This window comes from Trachypithecus francoisi, unplaced genomic scaffold (genome assembly GCF_009764315.1).
Source record: "Trachypithecus francoisi isolate TF-2019V2 unplaced genomic scaffold, Tfra_2.0 Lachesis_group15, whole genome shotgun sequence".
Classification (NCBI taxonomy): domain Eukaryota; kingdom Metazoa; phylum Chordata; class Mammalia; order Primates; family Cercopithecidae; genus Trachypithecus; species Trachypithecus francoisi.
In genome coordinates this window covers 52,145,934-52,172,349 of record NW_022681460.1, presented here as the reverse complement: position 1 = coordinate 52,172,349, position 26,416 = coordinate 52,145,934, and the positions used below count along the sequence as shown (strand labels likewise).

General features: G+C 48.4%; 1 protein-coding gene across 1 annotated transcript; it reads right to left on the bottom strand.

The window, feature by feature from the left end:
• Positions 1-1,167: 1,167 nt before the first annotated feature.
• Positions 1,168-24,212, bottom strand: NR2E1 (nuclear receptor subfamily 2 group E member 1). Its single transcript, XM_033234785.1, has 9 exons — positions 23,444-24,212; positions 18,618-18,763; positions 15,316-15,403; positions 13,501-13,736; positions 12,008-12,154; positions 9,839-9,935; positions 9,302-9,451; positions 8,610-8,715; positions 1,168-2,664 (listed from the first exon to the last, which is right to left on the bottom strand). Exons 1-9 carry the CDS (start codon positions 23,466-23,468, stop codon positions 2,502-2,504), a joined length of 1,158 nt encoding a protein of 385 aa, XP_033090676.1. The 5' UTR covers positions 23,469-24,212; the 3' UTR covers positions 1,168-2,501.
• Between the last annotated feature and the right edge of the window lie 2,204 nt (positions 24,213-26,416).

Sequence of the window (26,416 nt, the reverse complement as noted above, 5' to 3'; positions counted from 1 at the left end):
TCGCCCGGTCTGGAGTGCAGTGGCCGGATCTCAGCTCACTGCAAGCTCCGCCTCCCGGGTTCACGCCATTCTCCTGCCTCAGCCTCCCGAGTAGCTGGGACCACAGGCGCCCGCCACCTCGCCCGGCTAGTTTTTTGTATTTTTAGTAAAGACTGGGTTCCACCTTGTTGCACAGGCTGGTCTTGAACTCCTGGGCTTGTGATCTGCCTTCTCAGTCTCCTAAAGTGCTGGGATTACAGGCTTGAGCCACCGCGCCCGGCCTTGTAAAACTTTATATAAATGATACTAAGCTGTCTGTGTCCTCTGCAATTTACTTTCCCCATGACACACACAAACACACTGTATTTCAGATTTACCCATGTTGATACATTAGCTCTAGCCATTCACTTTGCCTATGGCAACACGGTCTGTATTCACTACAATGTACCTATTCTCTGTCAATGGATATTAAAGTTGTTAAATACAAACAGTGTTGCAAGGGACATTTTGCACAATCTTTGAGTACTGTGCTCTTCTTTAAGACCAATTCTCATTCTTTGCAGAATAAGTAGACAAGAAGTGCACGGCTGGTTGAAATTTCACATATGCAGTCTGCAAGGCCATTTTAGCAAGAGCAGAGGCACAAGCATCTCTTGCTGGAGCTGCCACCCAAAAGGAGTCCACAGTGCCTGTGGTCTTGGGGACCTCTGATTTCTATCTCTGGCCTTTCCTTGTGGGACCAGTGCCTTAAGACTTGCTGGGAACATCTGGATGACCTTTCTACTGCTCCTTCCACATCTTACTCACCATATGAACTTTATCATACTTCATATTTTTGATCATTAAATGGTTTCAGGTGTCTGGTCAGGATTGAAATGTTGGCAAGAGAGTTAGAAACAGAGGAAGGAACGAAGACTCTGTTAATCGGCCTCTTTCTTCCTCACACAGCAATTTTTCTAACAGATGCAATTACATTTGAAAGCTGTAGAGAACAGAATCTTACGTTTTATTTCTTTATTCATTTTCCAAATGGTATTCACTGTAAGAAGGAAATTGCCTTTGTAGTTCGGTTCTGCAGGCTCTGTGCTGGAGTGCTCCGAGCTTCAGTTTTAACACCAGCTGTTGCCCCTACCTTGTTTCTGGTGGGTGAGAACCAGCCAGAGAGGGAGGGTAAGAAATCAGGCAGAGTTCATTTAAATTCAATATATTTTTATTCTTTGTAAATACAATGAGTACAACCTTTTAACTTCACAAATCAGTTAATTCACTTTGTACAAGGAAAGTTTTACTCCTCCTATGATAGTCCAAGTGCTGAATGTTTTCCCTCAGTGCTAGTACCTAATAAATCAAAATGTGAAAAGTACAGCAGCTATTTAAAAATGTTTGTTTCTACATTTCCGTAAGTATAGAGTCATACCAAAGGAGCAGCTTAAAGTGTAGGACGGTGTGTGTGTGTGTGGTGTGTGTGTGTGTGTGTGTGTATGTTCATTCAAGGCTTTACTAGAAACCAGTTTTCGGAAAGGCATTGAAGAGTCTCAGGCTGTTAGCAATGGATCAATCAAGAGCCCTCTTAGCATTCATCTCCTTGAAGTTCCTTCTGCAATTACGTCCATACTCATTTCCTGTCTGGTGTGACTTGCTGAACCATGAGTTTGGACCCCCACTGCCTTTGGTTTCAGCACTATGTTAACGGGACAGCAATCTACCTCACTCAATCACTCATCTCCACTTTATTTGGTTTTGCTGTTTTGATTCATTCTCCCTTGACTTATGTTCTTTTAGTAAAGCTCTTCTCTTTTTGAGATGTTATCCAACCTGAAGTCCTGGTGAGAATCTCATTTTGTCCACCAATTCCTTTGACAAGGTTGCCTGGCCTATGGTATTAAAAAAGAAGAAAAAGAAAGAACAAAAGAAGGAGAAAGAAAAGAAAAAAGAAAATAGCGAAAAAGCAAATCACATAGCATAAGCTACTTTTCACTTATTAACTCAGTTCTGAAGGCCATTTAATAATGTATTACAATAGAGGGGAAACTTTTGATAACACTTTTAATTTAAAACCTACCATTATTTTTAAAATAAATGCTCCAACATAACGTAGTTCTGAAGGCCGCAGTATGATGTTATACACAGAGCTATATTTGGTTACCAAACTTTATATGCTAAAAAGGAAAAGAAAGCACTACTTATGTTTCAGCTTTTGATCGTTCAGCCTGATCTTCCAGGTAAGAGGCAGAATGGCATGGCCTGTGGCAACCCCCAGTTTGCCCCCTCCCAGGGCATGGCAGCAGTGAGTTTTCAGCGCAGGCGGTCCTGTTGCACCCCTCTCCTTCCCAGCCTCCCTACCCTGGTCAGGGCGGCAGGTCATAGCTACTGGAATGTTTTGTGTCAATTGGCATTTTTTCCTGAAGGCTGCACATTCCCCGGTGTATGCTTCCTGAAGGGTTTGTTAGTTGAGGCTTGTTCTCCGTGGGTCGAAGTTCATCTGATACTGTCCCATCCTGAAAAGTGGGTACCTTGTGAGCTTAGATATCACTGGATTTGTACATATCTGAAAGCAGTCTTGTAATTGGCACATTGCCAATGGTTTTTTTGAAAAACACTTCTTCTATAGTTGATGGGCTAATAGAACGTAAAGCTGGCAAAAGCAACAGGAGTTTTCCAAAGCGACAGGGTTGAGTGGGATATCTGGAATATGAGAAGCCATGAAAACAAGGTCAGAGTCCATTACTCATGGAAACTAATGTCTTAGACTTGAACATACATCATCTCCTGCATTCCTGATCTAGGTCTCCTGAATAACACAGTCTCCCTGCAGCAAAGTTTGGACAGGCACTGTTGTCCCTGTTTTGCAGGTAGACTACTTGAGGCAGGGAGACCATAAATGATGCTGCCAAAATCACACAGATACTCTCTCTACATTAACAAAAGGATTGCATTTTGTTTGGGGAAAAAAAGAATTTTAAGAAACATAATACTAATTTTAAGCCAAATAATAAATTTAAGATTTCCATTATAGAAAATGACCAGGACGTTGAGGATAAAGCTAGCAACAGAATACACATTTTCTAATTCTCAGGACTCCTTCACAAGGCTATTTCCCTCACATAAAATGGCTTCTTTTTCTAAGCAATTCTCCAAATTATTATTCAGGCATTATACTTAGTCTCTCTCAGGAATAATTCCATCCTTATTACACTGCAAATTAAAGACTAAGTTCTGTTGGGGCAGTGCCACCCAACTCTCATGTCAATGAAATTGGCATGTAATTAAAGATGTGAGAAATTGCTTAACAATTTCCTCTCTTGATGTCCAACATATATCTGTGCTCAGATGTGCAAGTTCAATCTTCTGCTGCCTTTAGATGCCTGCATCCACCTCCTCACTGCAGCCCTGATACTTCTTCAGCCAATAGTTAGAATTAGATATCAATATACATAAGGAAGGCTCCCTCCACTGAAATGAAACACCTAAAAAACTGACCTTCGGGGATACACATCTGTGACTAAGCTGGGTTCAACCCAGGCCACAAGGTGCTAGAAGCTAAGGGATATCAAAATTCCTCCAAAGGAGTCAGGTGGCTATGTTTAACTGCTGGATAACTCCACTCTGCAAATAAAGTTCAGGGGAGCAACTTTCATGCTTGTCTATTTAGCTTTGGGCACATAAGAGTCCTTCTCTTCCACAGAAGACAAGGCTTATAGTTCATTCTGGGCCTCTCAGGACCTCAGCTGACTCTTTCACTGCCCATTTTCATGACCACCTGGGGACAGGGGCCACCAGACCACATCTAGTAGTGTGGTGTGGAAATGGCGAAGCTTATCTACATTAAAAAAGAAAAAAAGAAAAACAAAACAAAACAAAGAAAACCTTAAATCCTACCACTTGTTCTCCTTGTTGAATGTATTTCTAATGTTTCTTGGAAAGTAATCCCCAAATCCATGTCTCCCTTTCACCTTGGCCACCTTTTTCTTCAACAGTTATATTTCCCTTCCCAGGACCAGGCATAGTAGAGATAATTCTGCAGCAAGCTGGAGGCAGTGGCTGCCTGGACGACCTCTGCCATCTGCAGCATCCACCCAACATGCTGAACGTTTCCCATGGTGAGAAACCACTGCGAGAAATCATCACCTTCAGAAAGGATGAATTTGGGGGAATCCATAGACAACCAACTCCTGATTTTCTGCAAACAGATTACCCACTCATCTACTCTCCCACTTATTTTATTCTCTAGTTGGGAAAGGGTTGGTTAGTCAGTCAACAAAAATTAATTGTCTATTATATGTAGCATACGGTACTACCAGAAATAGCAATGTATGAGGTCAGATGTGGTAGGCTCATACCTGTAATCCCAGCACTTTGGGAGGCTGAGGCAAGAGCATCGCTTGAGCCCAGGAGTTCAAGATAAGCATGGGCAACGAAGCAAGGCTCATCTCTACAAAACTTCGCTGGGCACCTGTAGTCCCAGATACTCAGAAGGCAGAGGTGGGAGAACTGCTTGAGTCTAGGAGGCAGAGGTTGCAGTGAGCCACGATTGCACCACTGCAACACAGCCTGGACATTCAAAACAAAAACTGTGTGTGTGTGTGTGTGTGTGAGAGAGAGAGAGAGAGAGAGAGAGAAAGAGAGAGACAGACAGAGAAAGAGAGAGAGAGAGGGAGTCTGACTAATCAAAATTATTTTTTAGAATATCTATGCCCTTGTCTTCATCTATTAGCATCAATAATTGGATTTTCTTTCAGGTTTAAGTGTTTTAGGTCTATTACAGATTTGCACATTTGATCTTCATTATAGCATATAGTTTGTGTGGAATGTCAATTCCTAGGCTCTTCCTTACATCCTGGATAATTAGAGAAATAGCTTAGAGAGCTGTAATATACAATTGGGCTCAATTTCAGTTTGCGTGTTAACTTTTCATTTCAATTTCAGATTTTATTTTTCTAGACAGGAAAGTGCTGGAGGCAAAAGTGTTCACTGATTTGAAGGGCTAAGAAATAAGGCATAGTCATTTTTGTCACATGTATGACCCTAGATATAAATATTAAATTACAGCTGTAGCTGATATCAGAATGAAATAAGAATTCCATAAAATAAGAAATTCCGTAATTCCATTATTTAATAAGAAATAAGATACTTATTTAATATTTACTATTCAAATATTTAATAGAAATAATACGAATTCCATGGCAAAGCAGATGTGTTTTTTCCATACATGATTTTCCTCTTTTGGGGTGTTGGGGAGATGTAGTTTACTTGCCATTTCTCTAAAATAGGCTGTTGTTAACCCATGGTTGAATTCTGTTGGGCCACCCTATCAGCAGCTCCTGGCACACCAGGCTCCCCTCCTCACTCACCTCCCTGGCACTTCCCACAGGACACCTACCAGCTCCTCCACCACTCTCAAGATACAACTTCTCTCCTGCTGAAATCCTCCTCCTATTGAAGGACCAACTTACATGTTCCTTCCTCCACCAATCAGACTTTCAGCCTTTCCAATTGTCCCTCACTCCCTCTGTCTAGGATTCATCTCTCACATTCCCCACATTGCTTTCCTCTCTTCTCTATTTGGATTGGAGTGACAGGGCTGCCCACTGCTTGCGATGATAAAGGGCAGTGTCTTGCTCCTTCTGGTATCCCGTAATGCCCACCTGCAGCCCCGCATGTGGCCAGTACTCGGTAAAGGCTTGACTGGATCAATAACTGGATACCATGTTCTTCTCATTTTTAAGTTCTTTTTTTTTTTTTTTGAGACGGAGTCTCGCTCGTCGCCCAGGCTGGAGTGCAGTGGCCGGATCTCAGCTCACTGCCAGCTCCGCCTCCTGGGTTTACGCCATTCTCCTGCCTCAGCCTCCCGAGTAGCTGGGACTACAGGCGCCCGCCACCACACCCGGCTAATTTTTTGTATTTTTAGTAGAGACGGGATTTCACCGTGTTAGCCAGGATGGTCTCGATCTCCTGACCTCGTGATCCGCCCACCTCGGCCTCCCAAAGTGCTGGGATTACAGGCATGAGCCACTGCGCCCGGCCTCATTTTTAAGTTCTTAATACTATAATGATTCTAAATGTCAAAGGTCAGTTAGTACATACAAGTTAGTTTGTTTTTGTTTTTTTGTTTTTTTATTTTTTTGTTTGTTTTTTAGACAGAGTCTCACTCACTCTGTTACCTGGGGCTGGAGTACAGTGGCACAATCTCGGCTCACTGCAACCTCCACTTCCCAGCTTCAAGCGATTCTCCTGCCTCAGCCTCCACAGTAGCTGGGACTACAGGTGCATGCCATGACACCCAGATAACTTTTGTATTTTTAGTAGAGACAGGATTCACCATGTTGGCCAGGCTGATGTTGAACTCCTGACCTCAGGTGATCCACCCTCCTTGAACTCCCAAAGTGCTTGGGATTACAGGCGTGAGCCACTCTGCCCGGCCTACAAGTTAGTGGAAGTACCCAGATTATGTACTGCTCCATTTAATAATTTTGAACAAATATTAACTGCCTACTATATATATTCTGTAATTCGATATGCATTAAAAATTTCAAATCCTGGCATTTTAATTTGGAAAAACATATGCAGGTGCACTATCAACATAGTTTCAGTGATATTCCATGGACAGGGAACAGTGTTATTCATTTAGTATTCAAAAGAGGGTTTATGATAGAAATAGGGAGACCTTAGCAGAAGTGGTATCACCCCAAATGGACAGAGTTGACTTGGGATTTCTCTGACCCATTAGTTGAGGGAGGCATTAACAGCCTCTACCCATTTGATGTATTTATTCCCACCACAGTGTCTATAGCTGATGTTGAGATTATGGAGATGGGCTTTCGCAGGTTCCTTTCAAATCAGCCTAGAGAATAGCAACTCTATTCCAACCTCAAATCTACCACAGTCCTAACTCAGGAAACTAGAAAGGTTCCATTTCTCTTTAAAAGCCAGCCTTTTTTTTTCCCCCCCTTAATGGCATAATAAAATTTATACTTCTTTTTTTTTTTTTTTTTAACTTTTGGTAGAGACAGAGTCATGCCATGTTGTGCCCAGGCTGGTCTCCTGAGCTCAAGTGAACTGCCTGCCTTGGCCTCCCAAAGTGCTGGGATTACAGGTGTGAGCCAGCTCAGCCCCCAGTCTATACTTCTTGATGGGCTTGCCCAGTGCTGGGCCAGGAGGAGCTTTGTTAGAGCCCCAGTCTCTGAGAGTTCCTACAAACAGTCAAGAACAGCCTCTGCATGTGGGCCCTGCAAAGCCAGAGGTAACCTGGTAGATGTTATGACTCAAAATAATAGATACCAGTCACCAAGGCCAAACAACAGTTATGATAGGTGAAAAGATGACTTCTCTAGGCTGGGCATAGTGGCCCAGGCCTGTAATCCCAGCACTTTGGGAGACTTCGGTGGGAGGATCACTTGAGGCCAGGAGTTCGAGACCAGCCTGGGCAACATAGCAAGACCTTATCTCTACAAAAACTTTAAAAATTAGCTAGTTGTGTTAGGTGTGGTGGTTCACACCTGTAATCCCAGCACTTTGGGAGGCAAAGGCAGGCAGATCACAGGGTCAGGAGTTCAAGACCTGCCTGGCCAACATGGTGAAACCCCACCTCTACTGAAAATACAAAAATTAGCCAGGCGTGGTGGCAGGCACCTGTAATCCCAGCTACTTGGGAGGTTGAGGCAGGAGAATAGCTTGCAGGCGGAGGTTGCACTGAGCAGAGATTGCACCACTGCACTCCAGCCTGGGTAAAAGAGTGAAACTCCATCTCAAAAATAAATAAATAAATAAATAAATAAATAAATAAATTAGCTGGGTGTGGTGGCATGCACCTGTAGTCTCAGCTACTCAATAGGCTGAGGTGGGAGGATTGTATAAGCCCATGAGTTCATGGCTGCAGTAAGCCATGCTCACATGCCACTGCACTTCAGCCTTCCAGCCTGGGCAACAGAGCAAGACCCTGTCTCAAAAAAAAACCTCTCTGGAAAGTTCTCTCATCCTTTTATTTGAGATTGGCATCTGCAGAAAGGCACCTGTGTTTTCTCAAGGATGATGTGGCCACTCTCTCACATACCAACCATGACACTCTGGGCTTCATTTTTTTTTTTTTGAGATGGAGTCTCACTCTGTCACCCAGGCTGGAGTGCAGTGGCACAATATTGGCTCACTGCAAGCTCCGCCTCCCAGGGTCACCACATTCTCCTGCCTCAGCCTCCCGAGTAGCCTGGCTAATTGTTTTGTATTTTTCAGTAGAGACGAGGTTTCACCATGTTAGCCAGGATGGGCTCTATCTCCTGACCTCATGATCACCTGTCTCGGCCTCCCAAAGTGCTGGGATTACAGGCGTGAGCCACCGTGCCTGGCCTGGGCTTCATTTTTGACCCCTCCATACCCATTCACACAAATGTTGTTCCATTATTTTGATGGATTAGTTTGTTCCACCAGGACAACTGTAATATGTCTGACAGTGCTTTCAGTTTGATCATCTAATTAGATTTGCTGAGATGATAGGTAACGACATGGATTCTCCCTAAATTAACTGGCTGGCAACAAGATAATTAGTCACAATGTTTGAACTGGCTTATTACCGCCTGCTCAGACGTTCACAATGAGGCAATTTTCTTAAGTACATGTTCAAGGCAAACAAGGGTCACCTGGTATGGATGTAGCTGTTGAGCGTTAGCTGAGCCTCATCTTGAAGGGCCGCAATGGCAGCAGCATTCCGGAAGCTTCTCAGTTCAGAACCACTATGTGTAGGAACTAGAAATGAAGACCAGGAAACTGTGATAGACAGCATAGAAATTGCATCTGGGAGCCAGGCATGGTGGCTCATGCCTGTAATCCCAGCATTTTGGGAGGCCGAGGCAGGCGGATCACTTGAGGTCAGCAGTTCGAGACCAACCTGGCCAACACGGTGAAACCCTGTCTCTACTAAAAATACAAAAATTAGCCGGGCATGGTGGCACGTGTCTGTAATCCCAGCTACTTGGGAGGCTGAGGCAGGAGTATTGCTTACACTCAGGAGGCAGAGGTTCCAGTGAGCCGAGATGGGGCCATTGGACTCCAGCCTGGGTGACAAGAGCAAGACACCATCTCAAAAAAAAATTTAAAAAATTAAAAATAGAAAAAAAGAAATTGGGTCTGGGAATGCACCTCTGTGGAAGTGGATGCCCAGCAGAATACGCAGGTTCCCATAGCAATCAAAAATGGGGCCAGATTAAGAGTATCAGCTCCCTTGAAAACCATCACCTCTTTTTGCAAAGGTCAGTTCAAACTTCAAGATGGCTGAATTAGTGAGGTGGCAAAACTGGGGAAGGAGAAGAAACAGGGGTCTGTGTCTGCTTACCGGCTTTGAAAGTGACGATGCATTTTAGACAGGCAAATTCAGTAGCATCTAACCGGAGTTGTCTAAATCGAGCCACCACCTCTTGTAAAGCCTGTATTTCAGATATGATCTTGTTCAGCTTCTGGGAATCTGTGTTGTCACCGTTCATGCCTAGAATAAAAATATGGGATAAATACTCTAATATGAAGGCATTTTCATGATTTAATATTGATTTTTGACAAAATCCTGCATATCAATATCTATTCAATTGTCACTCTAAGATATCTGATTCCATGTAAACTGGCTATATTGTATGAAAGTTAATATAAAATCTTCTCTTGGATGATAACAAACACAGTAATTTGCATTTAAATAACAATGCAAGCAGTCATGAATACAACAAAACAACATTATTTGCATTTAAATATAGATTTATAAATGACAGGTATACTCTATTGTTCAGCAGGAATTTGTTATTCTTTACATGTTGTTCTTTTTTCAGTAATGTATTTTTATGGTAATTTCTACAACAAAGTCATTAAATTGTGCAATTCTTACCAGATACAGCCAGTAGAGTGTTAGCATCAACCGGAATGGCCCATTGTGCTATTCCTAGAACAAACAGTTCTCTCCAAGCATCTTCCAAAAGCATCAGCTGTCATACAATAGATGTATAATATAATATAGTGTGTAATTTATAAATTTATAAACAATTTCACTATGTAAATTTCCATTATTTTAAAAAGTGTTTTAAATGCCTGTCTTGGTAATTTTTTCTGAATATTCTAGCTTTCCCTTATTTTCCCATATTTTCCTTTTGAAAAGGTGCCTATAGATATGCACATGGATTTGAGAGTCAGCCATTCCAATTTTCCAAAGTTTCCTTCTCTCAGAAAAGGATTTGCCCTTCTTGTCCTTGTATCCACCCATTCCTGACCACCTAGAAGCTCCTCTAGAGACCGAGGCTTTATGAAATGCCAGCAGCCCAGCAGGTGGATTCCCCTCACAGAGAATGCTGCTATTAGCAGGGTTGAGGATTCCTCAGACACTTGCAGAGCTGGGTCCCCATCTTCCTGGAGGGTTGAGGGGGCTGGGCTGGGAGAGAGACAGAGATCACTAATTCCCAAGAGGCATTCGGGGGAAATCAGGGTGCAATTATGTTAATCGGGTTTTGCTGAGTTTTCCTCATCTCACTGCGTGATTTTTCTGAGACCCATAAATGGACAGCATCAAGGTGCTTGTCATTTTTATTCTAATAAAGTGTGCTATTGAATATTTAAAATGAAAATCTGTCTCTTTTTCCAAATTAATATACCAGATACCATTTCACTGCAATTTGCTCTTTGTCGAAGCATTTCTACCAAAGGGCTAAGTGGCAGACAGTAAGTAAATTTTGTTTGGGTGAGAGTATACAAATACTTGTTTTGAAAAAAAAGAAAAAGCCAATCTACACACACACACACACACACACACACACACACACAGCAAATGGTTAGAGTTAAGCAGTAAACCTGTTCAAAGATAGGACCTAACTACCTTAAAAAATCTCAAAACTAAAAACCAGCCAATTCTAAATGATTTATGTAAAAGGATTTCTTTTGGGAGCTAAGAGCTGAATCATGAAGGCTTGTAACCAAAATCACAGTTAGACCAAAGGGTTTAATTTTTTAAATGTTTTATTTTTAGTTTTATTGCATTAAGTACAGGAAATAATTGTAAAATGCAAGGTAAACAATATCTAATTCTGGCCATATTTGAAAGGGCAGGCCGTGAAAAAAAGAACATCTCATGCTAGAAGATGAAATGCTTTTAGCACATTGCCTGATCTTTCCGTAGGAAACATACTTCATATAAAGGGCCACTATTATGCTTTAATTAGGTATGAAATGAATTGAAGAAATAAATCCTTTGCTTTTAGAACTACATTAGCCTTTTGGAAAATTTGTCATTAATTCCTGTGAATGCACTGGTGACAGCCAATGGTTGGGAACACTTTGTTTTCTTTCTTTCCTTTAAGGTTAGAAAAATGTTAGCATTTCTGATATTCCTAACAACAAAATTTCTGGGTCTCAGTACAATACAATGTTTCACTGCACACACTTTTTCTTCCTCTGAATGTCATTTACAACCACAGAATTATGCAAAATGCCTATTTGTTTACAAAATGTCTAAAAGCACATGAAGAATCGAGGAAGATCCTAGCCTGCAGGAGGTGTGCACTGTGCCCCTTGGTCTTACATGCTGATCAATTAATGACCAAAACTGGGAGCATCACAATGGAGAACATAAAGCTGAGAATATAAATAATAACATCAGTTCCGAAAATCTACTACTCTTACCACCTTCTACTTCTCTCAGTTCCAATGTTCTTAGTAAAACATTGTTTTGACAGTTTTAGAAAATCATTACAATTTTAAAATTTGGTATTATATTTGCTGTTTCAATCAAACAAAAAGAGGTAATGTTCTTGTATGTGTGTTTTTCATAGACTGGACCCAGCTTTTCTGAAATAATGTAATTACGTTTCTTACTAAGGATCATATAGGTAGATATTTTGAGCCCATGGGAAGAAGCAAGTAAAAACAAGTAGTTTCCACGTTGCTGTTAAGAATGGATGCCTGCCTCGGGTGGTTTACCTGGGGATGGAGGGAGTTTTATAAGACTAAGTGCTACTGCTTCTTTCCCAACTCTCTTTTTCCCAAGGCCTCAGTGCTCTGGTGGTCATACCTGGTCCTGCAAAGACAGCGTGGAGAAGGCTGGCACACTCTTAGCCCACTTGATGCTCATGAAGAGAAGTCTGGCAGCTGATTCACACACTGACTCTGTGGCCACTTCATAGAGATACATTGGGGTCCCATTCACTTCATGGGGGTACTGGGTGGGGAAGAAAGAAAGACACCTAGAAGTAAGGAAACCACAGCTTTGCAAGAAGAGACAAACTTAATTTCTAATTAAAGCAAGGGAGGGGATAAAAAGGAATTTGGATGTTTTGCTTAAACATGAAGTTGCCATCGATGGGCAAAAAAATCAAACATCTCTATCTATAGAGTTTGAAAAGTAATACTGGTTGGGGGAGGTCCATTTCCATTCTTTGGGAGCCTCTCCCTTCCAGAGGGTCCTCTGGCTTTTCTATCCCCTGCAGCAAATTTTCCTTGGGCTGAGCCAAGCCTGGCTCCCAATTTAGACAAGAGCTGCTTGCATTTGTGTAAATAAAAATAGATGTGAAAAAGTATAAATTAATAGGCATCCCAAACACAAATATGCATATGAGTATTTTTAGAAAGGATTAGTATATTATGGAAATATTTCAATTAGACATCTTAATCATTCACAGAGCATTCCCATTCATAACTGACAACATATTCATAACACTACTTCCCTGAGCTTATTATACACATCAAGGGTAAGAAAGCCATATTAAATATTGTGCGTGTGCATGTGCCCAGGTGTCTGGCTTCCCTGCAGTGTGCGGCTGCAGCTGGCCCTCCTCTGAGGGACATCCTAGGCCCTCATCGACCTGGAATGGGGGTCTTAGTAGGTATCAGCTGGAGGCCTGGAGGGTAGGCCTTAGGTGGCAGCCTTTCCAGGTGGTTCAGGCTGGGCCCTGCTCCTATGGAATCAACTCTGCTGTAAATCCACCTGCCTCAGAAGTAGGTGAGGAACCATGGGAAATGAACTCAGATTCCTCAAACTGTTCTAACAGTGTGATCTCCACATTTCTCTCTTGCCTTAGAAACTCATGGCTTTACCCAAGAGCATACAGGCCAAGATCTGGAATTCTGGGGCACTTCCTCCAGCTGTAGCCAAGTCCTCTCCTCTAAAAACGAACGTTGGTTCTTCTGGCCTTTAGGAACACCTGAGGCTGCCTTCTGGGTTTAGACGAGGGCTCCACCCACCACCGATCACCAGTGGGTGTTTCCTAAAGGTGCAGGTTCCTGGACTCCACCCCAAACTTACAGAAACGAAATTTCTGGGGGGATAAGATCGGGACTGCACACTTGTAGCCACTCGGAGGTTGACTCTACTGTACACTCAAGTTTGAACACCCCTGGCTAAACAAGGCAGAGCAGGGGGACTGGAGCTCCATGCAGAGACCAGCCAAGCACCCTGGAGTTCTCTCCCCAGTATGCCTGATCCGCCTCACAGCTCAGAAGAACTGGGTGCGTCCCTCTCCTCCATTCGCTGGCACGAGTCTCTTTGGGCCCAGCAAGGCCACTGACCTTGGGCGTGGGCTGAGCCAGGCTCACGAGGGTCTGCCGCTCAGGGGTGGTGGACACCGCAGCCAGCTCCAGGCCGTGCGGCTCCAGCTGCGTGACCGCAGTGAAGAAGGCCGGCGCAGGGAGCGCCGCGGAGGGAAAGTGCGCGGCCGCCCCGTTCTCCTCCTTGTGTCCACGGAAGTAGAGGGCCACTTGCTTGCGGATGGTGGACGTCCGAGGCCCCCGCTCGTGCTGCACGGCTGCAGAGGCAAACAGAAACGTATGCGGGCGATCAGAGACGTCGGGACACAGCTGCTGCGGCGCTCCCCCCAGCCCCGCCCCAATGTCAAGTCTGGGCAGGCAAAATCGCCCAAGAGGTGAAAAGAAGAGAGAGGGAATCTGAGGGAGGAAGGGATTCTGAGATTGTCTAACCACTACAGTGAATAGATTCGGAAGCTGAGACTTAGAAGAGGGGCCCGTGCTCAAAGTACCATGATAATGGCAGAGCCTCAAGCAAGACTAAGTGTGTTCTCGGTCGGTCCAGGGCTCCTTCCGACCAGGGAAGGGGATTCTCAGGGAAACCAGAGACCCTCTGGGCCGGAGTAGGCGGGTATACTCGCCCCAAAAGAGGTATACTCATCCAAAAGAGAGGGAGCGTAGTGCACGCCAGACACCTCGTCTCTGCAGAGACTTTTCCAACTCCGCCCAAGAACAACCCTCCCTACCCCCAGGCCCTGCCCCCAGCGAAATGGCTTTTGGCCTCTGAGGGCCGCAGGGGAAAAGGAACCGAGTCCCGGGATTGCTAGGGGATGGAAAGAGGGAGAACCCGTCTCCTAGTATGCTGGAGAAAGGCAGGGGAGATGTGACAATTACCACCAACAGTTTAAATAAACAAATTAATTCAGGGCAATCTTCCGCCCGCCGAGCTTGACAACTTGTCAATACACAAGTTCAACAGGTTGGACGCTCCCTCCGGCTTCCTGCGCCGCGGAGGAAGGGGCTCTCTCCTCCTGGAGCAGCCACCCGGCCCGAGCCGCCTCACAGCAAAACCCACTCGCACCCTGTTCCCAGGCCCCACGGTGTCCTCCAGCCCTTTACCCTCGCCCCCTGCCTGAGCCTGGGGCGCCCTCGACAGGCTGCAGTGGGGGACGCAGCTCGGACTGTACTCCAGGCCCAGGAAGCACTCTGACGTCCTGGTTCTTGCTGCTCTGCGTTTAAGAGCCTTGGGTGAGCTGGGTGTCCGAGGCACCCATGGGCGTCACCGTGCCTCTCCAGCCCCCTTTCCCTCTTTTCTGTAGAACAGAGAGAAGGCCCTGGAAAAGCTCACATCGGCCCAATGGCCGTACTGATCTTGAATTTGCAAACGGGCTGGAAATTGCGCGTTTTCGCGTCTCTGCCCTCGCTTTTCCAACACACCGCGATCTTCCAGCCCGTATGATCTCCTCCCCGTGAGACTATCCAGACTTTAAGATCCTGGGGGAGGCTAGCAGGCTTAAGGGTGGCCACGAAGGGCTGCAAAGAGGGATTAGGACCGGAGGTAGAAAATGCGCCGCGGTCCCCTGGAGAGTGGGGTCCCCCCAAGGGCTGCCTTTGTGGAAATGACTGTGTGGCGCAAGTTCCTGATGTGGGCATGGGTCTTGCCCTGGGGAATTCTAGGGGTCGTCAGTGGCTCCTGCTGACAGACGGGAAGGCTACGACTGAAAGCCCGAGGCCAATTCCCAGCATCTGGAAAGAAGCGCTCCGGAGTTGATTTACATGCATAGGATTGCCAAGTATTTTCTGTACATATAATTTCCTTACTACTCAATCAACATTGGAATAAAGGGATGCACTGATTACCGTCTTTGTTCATGTTGACTTCCAAACACTTCTTCAGCCGACACGCCCTGCACTGGTTTCTGTGCGTCTTGTCCACCGGGCAGCCTCCCTGGAACAGAGCGCAGGGAGTCAGCGGTCCCCCTGGCCTTTAGGCGGGAGACCCGGAGCCGGCACCCGGGCGGGGAAACGGCGTGGAGGCGCGACCTTGCCCGACCACAGGCCCTGGAGCCCCGAGCCTGGGCCTGCAAAACGCGAGCGCCTTGGGCATGAGGAGGGCCAGATCAAGAAGGGGCTGGGACGTCCCAGGCTACTTCAAGAGGGCCAGTCCCGGACCCCAAGAAAGCGGACAAGGGGAAAACGTCCTTCTCCAAGCAGGTGAAGGATAGAGAGCCGGGTTAGCAGACCCCGCAGGCCTGCGGGGCTCTCGGTAGGGGAACTTCCGCCGGTCGCGGAGTGGTGGAACAGGGATGAGACTTCAGGACCGAAGACAGCGACTTGGCCCCAGAGAAGGAGGCCTCTGAGTTCCGTTAAGAGCTGGCTTTTGGGTCAGGATTCACGCCATACCGCCCTCCCACCAACGATTTCAGTACTTGAGTCTACCTTTTTTCTGCCACTTTCTGGGCAAGCCCGTTTATCTATCAGATAAATCTCTCCCATTTATTCTTCACTCTCCTGTTACCTCACTTTTGCTTTTGTATGAAGCCAACCTTATCATCAGCAAGTTGAGAGTTGCCTTAAAGACTAGCCTTGGCCCAGCTGCATAGAAACACAGCCCTTCCTGGAAGGTGAGGGGTTAGGAGGGCAAGGCCTAGAGAAGGTGAGGGTGAAAAAGGAAGAGCTCAAGGCTTGAGCAAAATATAGAAATGCCCACCATGTAAACAGGACCAGGAAGGTAATGTGACGGACTGTCAGTCTAAATGATAATATGGACTAAGAATGTTAGCATGGTAACTGAAAAAATAAAGGTGGTCACTTCTTTAGAAATATTTATCTGAGATGCATGAGAAAATAGATGTTTTACCTAATGCAATTTTCCAAAAAAAACTAGCCATTGAAAGAGGAAATCTACAGACAAAGTTTCCTTTGGAATTTATTCAGTGTTAGGTGTCATTACTGAGGGGACATGTGCATGGATACATAAAGAGTCATGTTCACGAGTTTTATACACAGAAAATGTTTAAGACATTGTGTGCTCTCCTATATTTATAGAAGTTGCTACTGTTACATTTGTAGCGAGGAAAGATAATAAATGTATTTTTATTTTGCTTCATAATCTCAAAAATTCATATACTCTGGAGTTGGAGTATGCTTTTTCCCCAGAAGCCCTTTAGGGGAAAATTACACATCAGAATGCAGTTTTATGAGTTCGTGCTTCTCCAATTTAAAATATGATGATTTATTTAAAATAAAGGTGGGACAGATGTTCACATCCATTTCTAAATGTCCTCATTACTATTAATAATACATTGGAATATAATTTAATCTTAGAATAAGAGAGAAAGAAAATAATTTTGGGGTCCAAAGTGAATCATTTAGGGCATCTTTGCTGGCCAATGTAATAGTTCATTGTAAATAGGCTTTTTAAACTCATTATTAAATGTAATCATATATCTATCCTCAGATGGTATCTTTCCAGTATTCTTATAAACATGTAAATGCAAAATGGAAACCTTCATTAGTTCTTAAGTGTGTCTTCAAATCAGATCAAATGTATATAAATATCTAGTGCCAGAGAGAAGGATGAATGCCTCAGCTATGATCATTTACTCTCCTTGCAAGAAGAACACCAGGCCTGATGAGTCTATTATCAGTCCTTTACAAGCACTTGGACTGATATCAATATGCTTGAATTGATAGCCATCCCCTTTTAAAAGATCAAGCACAACATCAGAGATCTTGATTTTCCAATTCTGTTCACTGCATAAAAGCAAAAGACAATCTAAGTAGAAGTTAGTTCAAATCTGACAACCCCCAGTAATCGCACAATCCTGTGGAGTTATTGGGATACAGTCCTATGCATGTAAAATGTGATGTGTCCATATGGTGAAGCCAGAAACTGATACAGTATCCAATTAAACAGGTAACAGGGCTAGAGAGCTCAAAATTTATCTCAATGCAAATATCTTCTGTTTTTGTGGTTAATCCAAAACTATTAGAAAATGATATGAGCAGACATGACTTCAGAAAAAGACATCAGAACAATTCGCTAGCAGCAGACAATGTATGCATGTGTATACATGTACCCTATATTTACTAATTAGTGAAAAGTGTTTTACTGTTTTGTTACCAAAGGATGACTCCTGACTAATGCACCCTCAGGGATCTTTCCAGGAGTGAAATGGAGGCCTCTGTGCTGAGGGTCTGAGTGGCTGGTAAGGAGAGGGCAAAGTGTGGGACCAGAAGGTTGATCTCCTTAGTTAAAATCAGCCTATTACTGAGCTGGAAACTGAGTCAAGGGGTTCTGCTCACTCTTTCTAGAAGCTTTGGCTCATACTGAGCCCATGCCAGATTCCTCTGTCTCTTTGAGACAGTTTTGCCTACTCAAGACCAAAACCACTAACTGGGTCCATATTCTAAGCAGAGAAGGAGAACAGGGATATGGAAGCTTGAGGAGGATCCCAGTTGCACCTTCCTTTTGAATCTTCTCTTCTTCCTCACCCTGCCCTTTTCTGACAAGGCACAGCTAAGGTCACATGGGTGCTGAATTCCCACTGCCCAATTCCAGAGCAACCCTGCTTCTCTGGAGTTGAAAAGGCACAGCTCTTCAGAAAGCACTGCCTCTCTTTCAAGTAGCCAGCACTCACTTGGTGGTCTCAGCTAAAGGTGGTGGTGACCTTGACTCAGATGTCTGTGTGCCACTTACTTCTGCATCCCAGGCAAGTGATCAGGGGACTGAGCTTGATGCTGCTAGGAGTGAGGGTGGGGTGGGCAGGCACAATAACAAAGCTCTTTCTCCTTCTGGCTACTTGTGGTTTAGATGCTAAATTCTTTAGGTCCCTTGGACCAGCTTTAGAGCCACTGGGCATGGGCCTTAACCAGTGTCAAAATCTGTCAGACTTAAAAAAAAAAAAAAAAAAAAAAGTGTAGGGAGGCTCTAGGACTTCAGACTTCCTCCTATAAACTCATATCTTCCGTTACCTCTTCCCGCCTTTCCCCAGCCAAAGGGCCTCCAAGAGTTGAGGCAAGAAGGAGAGGAGAGGAAGGGAGAGGTCAGGGCTGGGTCTCTCCTCAACAGCGTGGAAACTCAGAGGAGGCCTTGGCACAAACAAAAGAGTGAGGAGGCAGCAGAGGGGAGCCGAGCAGTGCAGCCCTGGCTAAGGTACCTGGTTTCCAGATTTGCAGACATACGTCCTATTCCTTCGGATGCTCCGTTTGAAAAAACCCGAGCAGCCGTCGCAGGCGTAGACCCCGTAGTGTTTCCCCGAGCTGCGGTCGCCACACACTTTGCAGGGGATATCTAAAATGCGGCCTGAAATCGCAGGAAAGACCGGGAAGGGGGGAAGGGGCGAGAGGGAAAGGAGGGCGGAGAAGAGGGAGAAAAGGGGAGAGGGAGAGAGAGATGCTAAGCAATCTGACCTCTGAAGGGATTAGCACCGAAGCTGCGGTAAAAGCAAATAATGAAGTGATTTTATAGCCAAACTTTTTTTCCTTGAGCAAGTGTCAGTTTCCTACAATGAGCATTATTCATGCACCGCTACATGTATTTGGGTCTCCTCTAATCGGCGAGACCCATTTTGGAATAAAAGATGACAGCAGGCCCGGGCGGCAGCGCGGCCCTCCACTGCCTTTCTGCTCCGCGGAAAGTTTGGCCGCCTCCCTCCTTCGCTTTTGCATTTAACAGAGAAAGTTGTTAGTGAGCGCGCGAGGAGACAAACTTGAAATGTAAAAGGGAAAAGAAGAAAAACAAACACGGCTGGAACCAGTGGTGGCAGCTGGAAGGCAATCGAGTTTTCTCTGAGCTCCGCCGGGCGGTGTTATTATTAGGATTATTATTGTAATGCTAATACTTGGATTATTAATGATAATAAGGGTAGTGGTAATTGGCCAACTTTCGCTTTACCTATTTAAAAAATGCTTGGTGAGTCGCTTTGGAGAAATTATTTCTTTTAGGAAAAAATTATTTTCTCCGCAAAGTGGTTCGGGGCTAGGCAAGGGAGAAGGGAGCGACGCAAGTTGTTGGTTCCCTGCCGGGTTAGCTTGGGACAGGCGTTCTTCTCCCTCCACTTCCTAAGCCCTTTCTCCCTAGACGACTGGCCTCCACACGCTTGGTCCTGTTTGGGTCTCTTCCTCCCAGTTTTTCCAGTGCTGTGTGAGCCTGATTTTTTTTTAAATTAAGAATCTGACTGATTTTTCTAGGCTGAATCCCCCCACCCCCCATGGACCCCACCTCAAGAGAACTTTCCCTGGAATCCCCTCAAGCCTGGGGTGGCCACAGACCCTGGAGGAGTGTCAGGGAAAGGGTAATATTTGGCCGTTTAGAAAGGGAGGAATTCTTTTCCTCTAAGGTTCAAGAGTCCAACAAGTGCCTGAAGCGGTTTATAGGGACTTAGAAATGCTTCCTCCCGCAAAACAAAGGGAGTATTAAACTGTTAACTTAATTAACACTTTAATTTTAAAAATAACAATAGTTGATAACAATTGACTTATTAACACTTGCTTTTCTCTTCTTCTACCCATCCGAAGACCTTCAGTTTGGGCCCCAGCGGCCTCAGGCCTCCCTGAAATTCGACAGCTTCTGCGGAAAGCGCTTGGGTTGGGGACTACGATTAGATTGGGGTGGGGAGGGGCGGCAGTGAAACGTCTGGGCGAGGGGAGCAGGGGAGGTGAGGGCGTGGCGCGGGGAGGGCCTCGAGGCACCGGAGGTGTAAACTTGCTCCTGGAACTCGAGGCGTCCGGGCGAGCTTGCACCCTGGGTCCCAGCCTAGTCTCAGGTGGAGGGGGTGGGAGGAGAGAGAGCGCGGGGGACCGTGCTTGGGGGTGGGGGGTGTTCGGTAACGACCAGGCTCGGCCGGGTAATTACAACCCCGCGGCAGCACCTGCCTATAGAGCCACCAGTGACCCGTCAAAAAGAGTAGCATGGGAATTCGGACGGCGACAAAGGCGGGCAGGGGAGGCGCGCGGCGCGGCGGCCACCGGCTCGGCGCCCCCTCTCCCACAGGGCGGGAGGGGAGATTGTGCTGTGGGAGGGAGGGGCTGGAGAGAGCCAGGCGAGGGCACAGCGGGTCTTGTCCTCCACTCCTTTGGGCCTGTCACTGCGCCCAAGGGAGTTCCTGGTCGCTCAGGAACCGGGTCTGGAGCGCCGCTGCACGGCACTCACTCTGGAAGCAGTAAACTTGGTTTCTATATTTTACAACCATCCTCTGCACAACACGCGCCCTCTGACCGCTCCAGGATCCACGTTTGGGGCCCAGCAGTACTGTCACCCCAGCTATCCTCTTCCCCGTGGCACTGTTGAAGATGCCAAGATGAGTGAGTGGGAGGAGCAGTGATGGGGTCTCTTTTTCCCCACTTCCCATCCGGACAGGAAGCCCATGACAGCATCGCTGGAGAACCCGACGAGGGTGGAGGGAAGACCAGCGCAGGGTGGGGGCCCCTCCTCGGACTCCCCCGCCCGAGCTTCCGGACTGTTGCCCCCTAGGCCACCACCAGTGCGAGTCCTGCCTCTGCGCAGACCTCCGAGCCGCGGCTTCTGGGGCAGATTAGAGACAGGCAACCGGGCTGGGGCGGGGCCCAGGAGGGAGGGACGCGAAAATTCCGGGGCATAGCCGGTCTGTGCCTCAGACTCCGCCACCCAGCCACGTTAAGGTGACTTGGGGTCACGAGACAAGCTGGTTGACCCCGTTGCAAAGCTCCTCTCATTTAGCAAGCCGAGTGAGCTCCGACGTGAGGCGAGCCGGAGTTTCCTGAAGCTGGAAAACCGTTCTTAACTTCCCTCGCCAGGGGGTCCCCTCGGGGCTTTTTGTGTGTCATAATTGCCTAAAGATATATGGCAGCTTCGATTACTGTAATTACCATCAGAGGCTGTTGAAAGAAGTTAGTCTGGGCTGCAGGGGTGACTGGCCAGGGTCTCGTTACCACCCAGGCGGGGCTCCGGGTGACATCGCTCTGCTCTCCAGCCGCGAAAAGCCGGGCAAGGCGGGGGCTGCAGCTCTGGCTGCTCGACCCAGTCCTGACCCGGCCCGCTGCGCGCCGACCTCCTCGCCGCCCCGGGTCCGAGGGACGCAGGTCTCGGGTTGGCTGCCGCCACCGGTTTGGAAAGGGCCTAGATGCAGCGGCGCCACGGGCGGGGGCCTCTGTCCTGCGGGCCTGAGAAAGCTCAGCAGCCGCGTCCCGACCTGAGCCGGGGCTGGAGGCTTCCAAGGCCTCACTCAGGCTCTTGGGAAGTTGGAACGGCCAAAGTTTCCGCAATGAGCCCGCTATGGTTTTTCCCCCAACGTCTGGAGGGTTGGCCTGCCTCCTAGTCCACAGCAGGGGCGCAGCCGCAGGCGGGCAGAGCTCCCCGCTCACCCCTCCCTCGCCTCTGAGGCCTCACCTTTCAAGGGCCCCAGCGGCTCCGCACCCTGAAATGGACGAAAGAGCCCGGTACTCCTTACTTCCAGGGGTGTAGGCGAGGGCCTGTCCCGGGGCGAGCGAGCTAGGAGGCCTGCCGAGACCCGCGGGCTTCAGTTTTTGCAATGGAGGCTCAGAATGCAACAGAAACGGCCTCCTGCGCCTCCTGGGAAGGACACTCACGCCCGGGAATGCGGGCAACAAAAATCGAGGTCGCTTTGCCTCCTGGAAATTCCAACAGCGAGGGCCAGAGTAGGCCCGAGCCTAACGGGAAACTCAGTCCTGCGCCAGGGTCCGCTCTGCATTCTGGCCGCGGTTAGGGCTCCTTCTCTGCTCCCTCTGCCCCAGCTCGAAATATTTCTCCTTTTCTTTTTGTTCACGTTCAATTTACTTTAATTTTTAAAAGGTCAGCACCCAAAGCAAAATCAACGGACAAAGTGAAAAATACAACCTCCTTCTTGGAGGGGGATAGGAGGGCGGGAATTGCATCCCACTTAAGTGAGACTTCATTACCAGTCCTCAGAAGTATCTCCGATTCTCCCAACTTTCAAAGACTCAGGACAATGAGGGCGAGTGAAAGGGGGAGGGGGCGGGAAGGAACGCATAGAGCGCCAAAAAATGCTATCCGCGAAAACAACACGGGCAGCAAGGCAACTTCGGGATATGGGGACTGCGGCGGCAACGGTCGTCCCCAGCCTCAGACCCTGGAGCCCCTCAGCCGTGGGCCACGGGATGGCGGGAACTGAAATGCCCCCGGGAGATCTAAGCACCGTGGTTGCGCCTGCTCAACGCTGGCTGGGGCCTGCACATTCTTGGGTTCCGCAGGCATGGTGCAAGCAAATGCCCTCGCACACACACTTAGCCCGGCGCTCCTGAGTCTCGGGGTGGCGAGAGGTCAGCTGCGGCCTGGCGGTCGGAGAGCCGGCAACTAAGGAAGTTCGAGGAAGGAGAGAAGCGCACGGAGGGAGCAGGCCAAGCACTCCTGCCTCTGCTGGGCTGCGGCTCGAAAAGTCCTTGGGATTAGGGATTTGGTCCTCTCTTTGCTAGAGTGGTTCGCCATACTTTAAATTCCCCAGTTATGACCTACGCGGATTTAGGATTAAGGAAAATGTGACTTTTAAATTGTTTCTGCTTCCCAGTTTGCAGGATTATTTGAAATAGCTAGAAACGGGGTGCAAAGCATTCCATTCAAAATCCGCTTTGCACAGAGTTGCTTTTGCGCGCTGGAGCTCGGAGTTTTGAGCGAGTGTGTTATTGTGCTACCGCCTGAAACTGCGGCCCAGTTCCCGCCCCCATGGCCCCCCCCACCCAGCACCTGGCGGCTAAATGGAGGCAACTCATCCGACTGGTGGGCTGCGCGGGTCGTAACCTTCTCACCGCACCAGACAGGGGGTATCAAACAATCCAGAGGCAACGAAACAGCTCTCCCCTCACCACGAAATGCTCCAACTCACGGTCTACAGGGCTGGGCCGAACGCACACGCCCGTTGGAGTCCCGGGGCTCAGAGTCGCAGCGCTCCAGGCAGGACCTCCCCAGCCTCCCTGCTCGCCCGCCCCACGCTGCGCGTCTAGGCCCCACGGCGGCCGGAGAGGTACCCACTTGTTGATCCGGCTGGCTTGCTCATGCTGGCTGTCCCGGGGCGGAGCGGTTGGTGGGCGCTGCCCGAGTCCCGGCAGGCAGCGCCCGCCTCGCCGCCCGGCGCCGCCGCTCTCCAGCCGCCCTCCAGCCTGCAAGGCTCCTGGGCGGGACAGGTGGGTGTCAGTCGCGCGCTGCGCTGCTCCCTGGGCGCTCAGAATTCGTTCCACAGTGGAAATTTAAGCATCCTTAAGTTTCTTCCCGGCTCTTGCAAAACCGCAGCTGCTGGGAGTGCTGCTTGATATGGACACACACATGGACCGACAGATGAAGAGATGGACAGGAAGACTGAGGAAGAAGGGAGAACAGCAAGAGAGGGATGTTGAAGGACAGAGATGGAGACACGAAAATGGCCTTCCTACGGAGCGAAATCCCTCTTTTTCCCCATTCCTGTCACTCAGTCTTCAATCTCTCCCTCTACATAGGTATGCAGAGTGTGGGCAATCTCTGCCGACCGCTGGTCTCCCAAGGAAAGAAGGAAAACACAACCGCAGTCTCAGAGGCAGACGGGCTCCGCGCTGCCGGAACCCGAGCGCAGAGTGGGACAACTAGATTGCTGGGAAATCTTCCGAGGGAAGAGGCGGCCAGGTCCGGGTTTCCGGGGAGAGCCGCACACGCAGCGGCGAAGGGTCCCCGAAGTTCATTACCCCGTGACTTTGTGCCTGTCGCTGCGGGCTGGGTCCCCTGTAATATCTCCAGAAGCGCTCTGACAGGCAGCCGCGGGGAGGGGAATAGGGCGTCCCTGGCCCACTTAGCTTTTCCCCCAACTCCTGGCGGGGTCTGACGTCAGCCATGTGCGGGGAGGGGATGGGAAGAGGGAGGGGGTTAAATGCTAATGATATTAATGAACCTCCAAGCGGCTCCCAAAGAAAATGCAGGCGCTCTCAGAGCTTACGAGTTAGAAAGTGTGAATACGGGAGTGTGGCTCTGTGCGTGCGTGATGGTGAGGACGGTGCGGCTCGTAATAAAAAATGAATTCGTATATTTCACGGCAAGAAGGAAGGGGAGGGGTGACGGGGCTTTCTCAAAACGCTTTTCCCCCTCTCTCCAGAGTGCCAGATAGATTCGCGGAAGAAATTGGGTGGCTGTGTGCTGGCGTGTGATTGTGCGCGCCGGACACGGCCATGTGAGTTGGTTCATTCTTGGTCCCGTGCCCCTTCTGTTGGGTAAAACTTGGATCTGGCCCGAGGTGAGTAATTTACTCATTTTGCACATATCTACGGAAAGTCAGGGCTGAGGATGGGGTCTTCTGGAGGTTCCGCGTTCCTTCGGCCTTCGCGAGGTGGGTTTGGTCTCCAGCTGAGGGGAGGGTGCCGCCAGCTTCCCCAAGCAGAGCTGGCCCATCCGACGCTGAACGAATCTCTTGTCGGCTCCATTATCTGCACCCGGGCGGCAGGAGGGCAGAGCGTTCCCTCCCACGGCTTGTCCTCTGCGGGCATCGCGGTTTCCCGCTCTCCGGGCGGAGGGATCGTGAAGAGCTGGTCTCATCCCCTACTCCGGCCCCATTCCGTTTGCCTTCCCGCGATTCCTGAGCTCTCTCGCGCCTTGCTCTGTGCGCGGTGCTGGGAGAGCGCATGCCGAGGGAGCGATGATCCCCGATCTCTAAGAGATTAATTCTATTTAAGCTCTCTCGGCAGCTTGAACTTGTCGAACAAGAGCTTCCCAGTCCCTGCTCAGGGCGTGGGCCCGGCCAGAGGTCAGAGGTTACACCTCCCGCCCTCCGCTCGATGTTCGAGGGGAGGGGAGCTGTGGCCCGCGCTCTGCAATTCGGCCAGCCCACCCCCGGTCCCTCTTTCTCCAGACTCGGTGTCATCCCAGGCTTTCAATCAGAGTTTGCCTGTGCGTGCAAGTGAATGCTGGAGTCCCCCGAGCCCTGGGAGGGCGCAGCGGGTCCTCCGCCCGGGCGTCCCAGGGGGAGCGGGCTGTGCGCTCCCGTGGGCTGCGATAGCACGTGATTGCAACTTTCTGCCCAGCCTTGGCTTGGCCTCGAGCTCGGGGTCGCTCACACCACACACACCAGAGCCTGTATCCTCCCGAGTGGAGCGCCGCCACCAAGGCTGGGGTCCGCTGGAAAGAGCAAGATGGGGGACCTTTATCTCTCAAGTTATTCTCTCCTCCTCCGTTTTCCGAATTGGGACGCGATTGGGGAATTGTGGGACGAGGCCATAAGCGCATAGGGTTTTATTAGGTGACAGGATGAGAAATCAGCGTTTTTTACAGCCAACTTGTACAGCTGCTTGTGGAGCTAGCCCGACCGGCGGCGTGGCACTTTCTCGAACTCGGCGCACAGAGAAGGGAGGAATTTCGGGCAGGATTTGAGAAACACAGTAAGATGCCAGGCTTCGTTTGGAATCCTCAGGTTCTGGCTCACGCCAGAAATCCACTTGCTTCAGCCACCACCACCACCACCCCCATAACGCGGACGCGAAAGACGGTGCTTGGTTAAGGACAAAGAACTTCAAGGGTGGAACTAATTTATCTCGGGCGAAGATGAGGGCAGTTTGAGGGGTGGTGACTAGACCCAGGCCTGTCTCCAGGGGAAGCATTTAGGGGTCTGTTTCGAGAAGGAGAACTACGAATTGCTTTGCCTGTGCGGGGGCTGGACGATGGCTTTCCTGGGCTCCAAACCACCTCTTCCCCTACTCTCGAACACTCCCGCCAGGCTGGCTCATTTGTAGGCACCAAAACTTCTGGAAAATACTCCCAAGGCTCATCAAATTGTCTCAAAATCAAAATGGGTATCTTCCCTCTTTTTCCTGTCACCAGTCCTTAATCAAGCAGGGTGTCAAGAAGATGCCTACGGAATACACACACACCCCATTCAGCCCTGGCAAAAGGCACAACACTGCGCGCACACACCCGCAGCATATGCATCCTGTGTTCTGTGCGCCCGGCTGTAATTATCGGCGCGCTTTGCATAAATCACAATACAGTTCT

Coding starts and splice junctions, on each gene's coding strand:
- NR2E1 (XM_033234785.1), bottom strand. CDS start 23,468: ATGAGCAAGCCAGCCGGATCAACAA. Junction 13,737..15,315: donor AGTCAACATGAACAAAGACG/GTAATCAGTGCA, acceptor TTGCCTCTGCAG/CCGTGCAGCACGAGCGGGGG. Junction 2,665..8,609: donor AACAGCTACATCCATACCAG/GTGACCCTTGTT, acceptor CTCATATTCCAG/ATATCCCACTCAACCCTGTC.